At 41.0% G+C, this 10995-nt stretch overlaps 1 protein-coding gene across 1 annotated transcript in view; it reads right to left on the bottom strand.

Annotated features, from left to right (window-relative positions):
• The window catches only part of cd276 (CD276 molecule), a 127866-nt gene that overhangs the window by 18294 nt on the left and 98577 nt on the right, over positions 1–10995 (bottom strand). Inside the window, exon 7 of the mRNA XM_082182288.1 lies at positions 5962–5999. Within this exon, the coding sequence (XP_082038414.1) occupies positions 5977–5999 (23 nt within the window). The 3' untranslated portion in view covers positions 5962–5976. The remainder of the gene's footprint in view (positions 1–5961; positions 6000–10995) is intronic.

Below are 10995 nucleotides of genomic sequence, written 5' to 3'. Positions count from 1 at the left end.
AGATTAATTAGTGTTTGGATGTTAATGTGATCAAGCTCCTCGTGTAAATCTAATTTCATGACAATCAAGTTTGCAATGGCATTTGAATATATAGCTTTTATCAAAGGAAATAGTCAATGCTAGTCAACAAGAAGTCAGCATAATATAAACTATATATACAGTATATAAAAAATACAGTTAAACACTGCATGACACAATCCTCGTATTTATACACATTTTGCATACGAATGCAATGTCTAGATGAGTCTAAACTAAGGGATGAAATCACTGTAATGGGAAAAGAGTTTTTTATGGTTCAATTATTGATCGTTCTATAGGTTTTCACAATAGATCCCCATCCGTGCCTTCAGCTTTAAGCTATGACCTTTCCATGCTCTTCCAATGAGTGTCTTCAATCTATAACCTGAATGATTTACAGTGTGTGAGTCCCACGAGGACTCGTCTCTCCTCCAAAGTTTGAACTTCTAGCACAACTTAGTGCAGGAGAGCAGTGGAGGAGCAGGGCTTGATGCTTACGGGAAGAAATAAGGAAGAGTTTCCACCCAAACGATAAATTCTCAATGAAAGCCAGTGAAAGTTGGCATGTGATGGTCCTCAGGTGCTCTTGCCTCGGTGAAGTCATGTGACGCGTGTGTGTGTGTGTGTGTGTGTGTGTGTGTGTGTGTGTCAGAGCCAGAGGCTACAGAGCAGAACATGATGCTGGACACCAGACATGGATGTGAACAAAACCAGCAAAACCACAATGACAGAGTTGAAAGAGGCATGTTGGAAAAAATATTTCTCAATTTTCTTTGTTTTAATTTGACCACTGACATAATTTGTTCTATCTATCTATCTATCTATCTATCTATCTATCTATCTATCTATCTATCTATCTATCTATCTATCTATCTATCTATCTGTCGTTACTTTTGCATGCTTTTGTCATAGTCTGTGAATTATGAAGGAAAATATATACATATATCTAAAATGTTAGGATTGCCCCTGGTCTGAATAATACTCACACAGGACAGTTTATCAGACGAATGAAACTTGTGAGGTAACGCAGCGCTGTTCACTCGCTCTACACTATCACACTAAACTGCATTTAACGTTATAATGTTATTCTGTGTTAGTTTGTCTGAGATTAGCAGTGAGCGAGATCAACATTACAATAACATACTGATCCTATTCTAACATTTCATCATGTTGAGCTGTATAACATTGATTAGTTGTATGTACATTTGCTCACCTCTACATTTACAAATCTCTGTCAAGTGGAAGCTAGCCGCGGACGCTAGCTCTCGGCATCTCGAAAACGCTACGCTGATATTGATCCTCGTTTTATTTCTCCTTTTGTCTCAAAATCTGCTTGCCATGGTCCATAATGTTTGAACGAAACAACAACAGCGCGAGCGCGCCGCTAGACGTAACACAGTTGTCCACGTCTGTCGCCATGGTTACTATGGCAGTTAACCAGGGATAACGTGGATATTACCTCATTGACAGGCGACAAGTGAACATGGACGAGACATTATTTAAATTTGGAATTTCTCTGAAATTTAAAATCTTTGGGAACTTTTGGGATATTGTAAGGATATACTGCAGGAAATATATCACACTGTGCAAGTGATTTTTGGATATTTTATTACAAAAATCTTAAATATTGTAGCTTAAATCTTATAATGTTTTTGTGATGTTGAAGTTAGAAAAGAGTACGTTTTGGGTACTTTAAAATCACAAAATCCTCCTTTCCATCAATGCAACTATGGTGGGACTTTGGTAAAGCACACTTTGTGAGCAGTAAACTAATGTTACCGTGTAATACAGTTCTAGTTAAACATGAGGAGTTACTGGATACATATGAAGGTTTTCTCAGCTAAAAGACTAAAGAGAGCTTGTCTGTCATCGAGTCAGTCAACAATTAAAAATGCAGCATTTGGGGGAAAAGCGTGGACATGAACTGACGCACCTGGAAAGCATCACAGGATCCGCTTCTCGACTGATAACAGCTCTCAGTGATGTGTGTCAGGTCTCTGTTACAGTAGCACTGACATTCACAAATGTTCCCGGAACAAGAGGGAACCCAATGTGCCTGTGGCTTCCTCCATTTCAGTTTTGATAAGTGATAGAAGGACTAGGGCCTACTCAAGGCATACAGAAAATGTATCTCATCTGCTCCCGATCATTCGTCAATCTAAGACTGCTATATGGGGCCAAACGCAGATACAGTGAAGTCAGCACTTCTAAAGTCATAATGCAATCAGAATTCATCCTTTTCTCTTTCTAATGCACATTTCTGCTCACAATTCATCAGTGCACATTTTTCTATTTTTTTTAAAACTTTGTATTATTTTATCCCTTCTACATTTTTTGTCTTAAATTAGATATTTTTTCAATACAACAAAAAGTTAAGTAAATTAGAACACAAGCTTATTTTAAAAAGTTTAATTAACTTTATTATCCCAAAATATGTTGCCACCTAATTACATTAAGACTTTCCAACGAAAAGAAAGTTTTATAGTGTTCAATAAAGTGTCCAAGTTCAAGTTATAAAATAAAGTGTTCAAGTTTTGTTGTACGAACATAAAATCATGTCATGCTGCCAATGAGAAATAAAGAAATAACCATATTTTAATTTGATGGAGAAAATTGGGGGGGGTGGGGGTATTGGTTGAATAAATTAAATAAACTCCATGGATGGATGATGTTAGATTAAAAGAAAACAACACTTGAATTAATGTCCATGCAAAGAGTGATGGTTTTCAATCAGCAGAACAAATTCCTAAAATAAATTGCTACTTGGTCAATTTGTCATCTGGTTTCCAATAAGATCGCAGCACAGTGAACTAATATCGCCACTCGTAAAGACAAACAATGAAAATGCCTAAAAACTGATTCAAGCTAAATATTTACTTTTGACACTGTCGAACACAATTTGCACTTAGACAAACTAGTAAACTGGCTAGGACTATGAATCTACAAAAACTACGAATCTAATTGGACCTCCATGCATGTGGAGACCCTCAGGGCTCGGTCCTTGGACCTCTCGTGTTGTAAAAAATCTTGGTTTCAGAAGTCATTTCAAATCAATCACTAAATCAGCTTATTATCATCATCTAAAACAAAAAAAAACAACAACAAAAAATGCAAACAAGATTCACAAAAATTATTCATAATAATAATTCGTTACATTTATATAGTGCTTTTCTGGGTACTCAAAGCGCTTTACATGGAAGGGGGTAATCTCCTAAACCACCACCAATGTGCAGCATCACCTGGATGATGCAACGGCAGCCATACTGCGCCAGAACGCCCACCACACACACACACACACACACACACACACACACACACACACACACACACACACACACACACACACACACACACACACACACACACACACACCAAGCTAACTCACACATTCATTACCAGCAGGACAGACTGTACAGCAAATGCTACTCATCGCCAGCTTTCCCAGAAAGACCATTGGTTTCAGCTCATTCAAAGGGCTGTTGCCAGAACTGTAATCAGAACAAAACTCATTTGAGCACAATATTACAGTGGTAACATTGCTATTATGCCACCCATAACAATAACTATCTTCCAGAAGATGCCCTGACCACAGCAGTCACACTAAACTGCGTTTCACCTTACTGTAAAGTGTCCAGGTCAAATACTGTTAAATACAGTAAATGTGATGGTGTTAAACATATTTGAATATGATCTATTATTAATATAATGCAAATCAATCTATGAAACAAATTGAGCAAATAACCATTGCTGTGAATAATGTTTGGGGATGGTAAGATTTATTAAATGTCTCTTCTGATCACCACAGCTGCATTTATTTGATCAAAGTAAAAACAGCAATTTTGTGAAATATTATTACAACTTAAACCAGTATGGTTTTTTCTATGTTAATATATATTGTAAAGTGTAATTTATTCCTGTGATCAAAGCTGAATTTTCAGCATCATTACTCCAGTCTTCAGTGTCACATGATCCTTCAGAAATCATTCTAATATGATGATTTACTGATTTTCATAATTTTGTGGAAACCGTGATACATTTTTTTTCAGGATGCATTGATGAATAGAAAGATTTATTTGAAATATAAATCTTATTAGAAATGTCTTTACTGCCACTATTAGTAATATATATATATAGAGAGAGAGTGAAAATTTAATTACATCTTATCCCCTGAATAAAGATTTATCTGATATGAATGTCCAGTCATTATGAACCACATCCACAGTTCTCAGAAAAACAGCAGAGAAGGATAATGTTCTGAAACACGGCGACGCCTCAGGCCTTTTGCAACGGTTCATGATGCAATTTCCAAAAATAGCCCAGTGCAAACAAACCCAGATCTGGAAACAAAGCGGTGCAGGTTGCCTTGGGCACACTGGACATCACAGGGGGCAGTGGGTCAGTGAATCCGCTCGCAAAACTAAACTAAACCGAGCAGGACTCACAAAATCACCTCCAAACTCAATGCAACGTTCCTCATCTCAGCAAGCCCGGTTACTTTACACATGATGGACACGTCTACTTCATTTGCTCTGATCTAAACCATGTTTGAACGTAAGCTAATGTCCCTGGACATAATCCTGGCATGTTCTCCGATTAAAAACGTGATGCCAATTTCTCACACGACAGACAGATTCGCATATTCTTTACTTTGTAATTAAGTCGTGAGAGCGGCAGTTAAAAATAGTGTGACTCGTCGATGTCAGTCTGCCTCCCTCGTGTCTGGGAAAGCAAAATATGACGTTTAATTTCCTTGTCTTAGCAACCGGCAGCTTTTTTCCCCCTCTCTTTCAAACGGATTTTTTCCTGCAACCTCGGCCCCATTCGTTTGCACCTTTGTAATGATGGAAAGAGCTGGAGATCAGCAGTAATCAGGCTTAGCATGAGGAGCAGGACACCAGGACTCTTTAATGACTTGACACTCAAATGAATCCGTCATGGCAACCATTGACCTGGTGGATATTATCCGGAGCGGAATGTCAAGACTTCGGGAACTTCTGAACGTCCTTCACGGAATAAAGATAATGACGCTTTATTCAAATGGAAAGATCGCCACAGAACATGCTGCTCGAAAACACTTTCAGAACGGAATTAAAAACGCTACAGTATCCAGTTCCTGAATCTCAGTTGAGGATGGATGGAGAATTGTGAATTTAAGCGGAATTAAGATGGAGTAATAATGGAAGAATTTGTAGGAAATACTTTCATCTCTCAGCATGATTGCAGCCTTCCAGGGTTAAACAGAAATTCAAACATATAGAAATGTGTATTATATACATACTGTATATGTACAAACACACACAAACACATATACATATACATATATATAATTACATTTTAAACATATTCAATTAATTGCATGTTTGTACATTTATGTTATAATATATTAAAAATACTAATATTGTAATAATTTCAAGAAATTTCTTTTGCAGTCTGAATTACCAATAACTGTAGACACAACATATCTGGGATTTCCAGAGTCTTTGAAATATCAAACCTATAGAAATCTGTATTATATACAAACATTATATAAAATATTATATGGATAAATATTTTACATTTTTAAATGCATTGAATTCATTAAATATGTGCACATTTGTATACAATAAATTAAATTAAAATATTACATTTATAAAGTTATATTTAATAAAATAATCAGACCATAATGAAATAAATATTATAATTTCTCAGAATGTTCTAATTATCGGCTTTGTTTTGATTATAACAAAATTCTGAATTTTGCTTAACCCTGAAATAATAATAATAATATAATTATTAAAAAAACAATAATAACACATAATAAAGATGAAAATAAATATAATAATATTTATATAATAATATTTCAGTGAAAATTTCAGAGAATGTACAGATTTTTTTTTTAAATCATAAACATACCACTGAAAACAGTAAAATATCTTGGTTGGGGTCAATCAAACAGAGACGTACCTGTGGTCTCCAACTTTAGCTCTTTAGAGGTGTTGCAGCTGAAACAGAGAGAAGAAAAGAGTTTTCTTTAAGGATGTGGGGGAAAGACGAGGTAAACAACTCAAGGCTAGTAAAAAAAGCAGTATTGAGTTCGTGTGGGCAAGTAACAACCATCTCAGACTCGTACTCCCCGGAGAGCAAACTGCAGTCTACACACCCAACATCATTACAACCTGCCCAGCACTCAAACACCAGACCGGTGTTTTCTGTTGCTGTTTTTTAGAGGTGCCACAGTATGTGACATTTAACTGTGAGCAAGCAACACAATACATGCAAACAAAACACACACACACGGGCAAACACAGCCGGTCTGAAGGAGTCGGATGAATGGAGATCCCTGGGGTGGGCAGTTCAGTTGCCAAGGGTTGCAATACCGTGCCAGACAGACTCTGCATGAATGGCATGAGAAAGTCTATAATGATGACGTCAATGGAAAGTAGAAATGACAGTGGGAGAGAGTGTGTCCGTGTGTTACGAATACTCCCTTCTGTCTGGCCTAAGGTCTCTGCGTTATTCTGATCCCTAGCTACGGCTCGGGTCGCTCCGTTTATTGCCTTTTTGCCAAACGTCGTAAGTCTAAACGCTTGGAAGAGTTAGTATGATTGATGTTGTCAGTATAGCGTCTGTGTTCTTCGGTTCTCCTCTCTTTAGTTTTTGCCTCTGATTAGTTTGTTGATATAGTTTTGGATTATGCCCTTGTTTGTCTCTAGGGTTACTGATTGTTTTCACCTGTGTCTTGTTTAGTTCCCTCATCCCACCTGTGTATTTATTTAAAGGTGATGCATGTAAGACTTTTATTTTTATTTTTTTTTATGCAATCTTTTTACCCAGGTTATTGTTACTGGACTATTATTAGTTTATCTCCCCCACAAGTGTAAATATTGAGCCCTTCAGGAACCATCAGAACATTGAGAACATCCGTTCAGGGGTGCGTTTCCCAAAAGCATTGTTAGGCTACGTTCACACTGCAGGGCTTAATGCTCAATTCCGATTTTTTGAAAAAATTCGATTTTTTTGCAAGGCCGTTCACATTTCCAATTAAATGCGACCTTTTGTGATCTCCTGTGTGAACGTGAAATGACCCAGAAGTGACCCGCACGCGCAGAAGAGTACTCAACGGTCAACGACGTCACTTGTTGTTTGCGGAAGTAGCTAAACTTTAACTGTGATTCTCTCTCACACACACACACACACACACACGAGCGCGCGCAGCGACCGTTACACAAGAGCCAGACAGCAGCCGCTGACCTATAATATCAGATTCAGCACAAATAAGTTAACATAACGTATATATAATGGCCGTGGGCTTTTTTTATTTTTATTTTTTATTAACCGGCTCGTCGAGGTCGACCCGTTCGGCAGATTTACCTCAGCTCGACGAATATGCAGTCCGTTTTCAAACCGACGACTACTTCAACGCAGAATTATGACGTTTTTCGCGTATCAATGACGTGCGGGTCGGATACATGCGACCTGGCCGTTCAGACTGAAGTCGCATTTCAAAAGATCGGATATGTATCGGATTTGGGACCACATACCCAAGTGGCCTGGGTCGCATTTGAAAAGATCGGATCTGTGTCGTTCAGACTGTCATGAAAAGATCAGATACAGGTCGCATAGGGGCAAAAAAATCGGAATTGGGTCGTTTCAGCCTGCAGTGTGAACGTAGCCTTAGTCAACTATGTTCGCAAGTTCTGTCGTTATCATCATAGTTCAACGAGTAGGTGTTTCCCGAAACCATCGTTCCAACGAACATTCACACACAGCATCGCAGAGTTCTGGTTTGGAGCAACAGATCTCAAACTGTGGTTAGAAGAAGAGTCTCTAGATTGCATGACATGTGGACTCAATAAATCCTTATCTTGAGCAAAATAAACAAGCTGACATTCAGTACAATCTGTGTCTTTTATTTACATACAAATGTCATTTACGTCTTTTAGTTTGTCAAGAGATTTAAAGCACTGTTTTTGAAGAGTGCGCAAGTGTGAACGAGCTCTAGTGTAAGAACGAGCATTGAATTTGGAAATAAAGCAAAATAAGGTCTGTAATTTATAGCAAAACATCTAGCGTTAATTCGATCTCAAACAGATTCATTAAAAGTAGTTATTACTCCAACACCTGCGTTACATCATAAACCAACATGGTTGAACCAGACTGAGAGTTTGGGGTGTGGCTACTGTAGCAGACTGAGAGTTTGGGGTGTGGCTAATGTAGCAGACTGAGAGTTTGGGGTGTGGCTACTGTAGCAGACTGAGAGTTTGGGGTGTGGCTACTGTAGCAGACTGAGAGTTTGGGGTGTGGCTACTGTAGCAGACTGAGAGTTTGGGGTGTGGCTACTGTAGCAGACTGAGAGTTTGAGGTGTGGCTACTGTAGCACACTGAGAGTTTGGGGCGTGGCTACTGTAGCAGACTGAGAGTTTGGGGTGTGGCTACTGTAGCAGACTGAGAGTTTGGGGTGTGGCTACTGTAGCACACTGAGAGTTTGGGGCGTGGCTACTGTAGCAGAGTTTGGGGCGTGGCTACTGTAGCAGACTGAGAGTTTGGGGTGTGGCTACTGTAGCAGACTGAGAGTTTGGGGTGTGGCTACTGTAGCAGACTGAGAGTTTGGGGTGTGGCTACTGTAGCACACTGAGAGTTTGGGGCGTGGCTACTGTAGCAGAGTTTGGGGCGTGGCTACTGTAGCAGACTGAGAGTTTGGGGTGTGGCTACTGTAGCAGACTGAGAGTTTGGCGCTTGGCTTCTGTAGCAGGATGAGAGTTTGGGGCGTGGCTACTGTTGCAGTCTGAGAGTTTGGGGCGTGGCTACTGTAGCAGGATGATAGTTTGGGGCGTGGCTTCTGTAGCAGGCTGAGAGTTTGGGTCGTGGCTTCTGTAGCAGACTGAGAGTTTGGGGCGTGGCTACTGTAGCAGGAGGAGAGTTTGGGGAGTGGCTACTGTAGCAGACTGAGAGTTTGGCGCGTGGCTTCTGTAGCAGGAGGAGAGTTTGGGGAGTGGCTTCTGTAGCAGACTGAGAGTTTGGCGCTTGGCTTCTGTAGCAGGATGAGAGTTTGGGGCGTGGCTACTGTTGCAGTCTGAGAGTTTGGGGCGCGGCTACTGTAGCAGGAGGATAGTTTGGGGCGTGGCTTCTGTAGCAGGCTGATAGTTTGGGGCGTGGCTTCTGTAGCAGACTGAGAGTTTGGGGCGTGGCTACTGTAGCAGGAGGAGAGTTTGGGGAGTGGCTACTGTAGCAGACTGAGAGTTTGGCGCGTGGCTTCTGTAGAAGACTGAGAGTTTGGGGTGTGGCTTCTGTAGCAGACAGATTTTGGGGCGTGGTTACTGTAGCAGAGTTTGCGGCATGGCTACGGTAGAAAACGGAGAGTTTGGGGCGTGGTTACTGTAGCAGACTGAGAGTTTGGGGCGTGGCTTCTGTAGCAGGATTATAGTTTGGGGCGTGGCTTCTGTAGCAGGATGATAGTTTGGGGCGTGGCTACTGTAGCAGAGTTTGGGGCGTGACTACTGTAGCAGACTGAGAGTTTGGGGTGTGGCTACTGTAGCAGACTGAGAGTTTGGGGTGTGGCTACTGTAGCACACTGAGAGCTTGGGGCGTGGCTACTGTAGCAGAGTTTGGGGCGTGGCTACTGTAGCAGACTGAGAGTTTGGGGCGTGGCTACTGTAGCAGAGTTTGGGGCGTGGCTACTGTAGCAGACTGAGAGTTTGGGGTGTGGCTACTGTAGCAGACTGAGAGTTTGGGGTGTGGCTACTGTAGCAGACTGAGAGTTTGGGGCGTGGCTACTGTAGCAGACTGAGAGTTTGGGGTGTGGCTACTGTAGCAGACTGAGAGTTTGGGGTGTGGCTAGTGTAGCACACTGAGAGTTTGGGGCGTGGCTACTGTAGCAGACTGAGAGTTTGGGGTGTGGCTACTGTAGCAGACTGAGAGTTTGGGGTGTGGCTACTGTAGCACACTGAGAGTTTGGGGCGTGGCTACTGTAGCAGAGTTTGGGGCGTGGCTACTGTAGCAGACTGAGAGTTTGGGGTGTGGCTACTGTAGCAGACAGAGTTTGGGGTGTGGCTACTGTAGCAGACTGAGAGTTTGGGGTGTGGCTACTGTAGCACACTGAGAGTTTGGGGCGTGGCTACTGTAGCAGAGTTTGGGGCGTGGCTACTGTAGCAGACTGAGAGTTTGGGGCGTGGCTACTGTAGCAGAGTTTGGGGCGTGGCTATTGTAGCAGACTGAGAGTTTGGGGTGTGGCTACTGTAGCAGACTGAGAGTTTGGGGCGTGGCTTCTGTAGCAGACTGAGAGTTTGGGGCGTTGCTTCTGTAGCAGGATGATAGTTTAGGGCGTGGCTACAGTAGCAGGCTGAGAGTTTGGGGTGTGGCTTCTGTAGCAGACTGAGAGTAGTGCTTCTCTAGAAGTAGAAGCTATTCACGCCTTTATAACATCCAGGCTAGATTATTGCAACTCTCTTTATTATGGGATTTCTAAGAATCAAATCTCAAGATTACAAGTTGTTCAGAATGCAACAGCACGTTTTTTGAAAGGAGGCAAAAAGTTTGATCATGTGACACCGCTTTTGAGATCCCTTCACTGGTTACCGGTTCAATATAGAATCAACTATAAAATTTCATTGCTAGTCTACAAATCCTTAAATAATCTTGCACCATCTTACTTATCGGATTTACTCCACCCATATACTTCAAATCGAGAACTGAGATCAGGAAACAAATCCCTCCTTCGTATTCCTAGAACCCGCTTGAAAAAGAGGGGAAATAGAGCTTTCGAAGTGGTGGGCCCCACTCTATGGAACAATCTTCCTATCCAACTTAAAAAGGCTTCCACTTTGTCCGAGTTTAAAACAGCACTAAAAACATATTTGTTTGGATTAGCTTTTAACGTGTAATTTACTTGAACTTATCATTTAATGCACCATAATTGACTGTTGATAGTGATGTTGTTGGTTCATTATGTATTTTGTCGTGATTATTGTACAGCACTTTGGTCGGCCAAAAACCGGAAGT

Source organism: Leuciscus leuciscus, assembly GCF_965113295.1.
Source record: "Leuciscus leuciscus genome assembly, chromosome: 10".
NCBI classification, from domain to species: Eukaryota; Metazoa; Chordata; class Actinopteri; order Cypriniformes; family Leuciscidae; genus Leuciscus; species Leuciscus leuciscus.
Note: the sequence above shows the minus strand (reverse complement) of the source record. Positions and strands in the feature narration are given on the sequence as shown.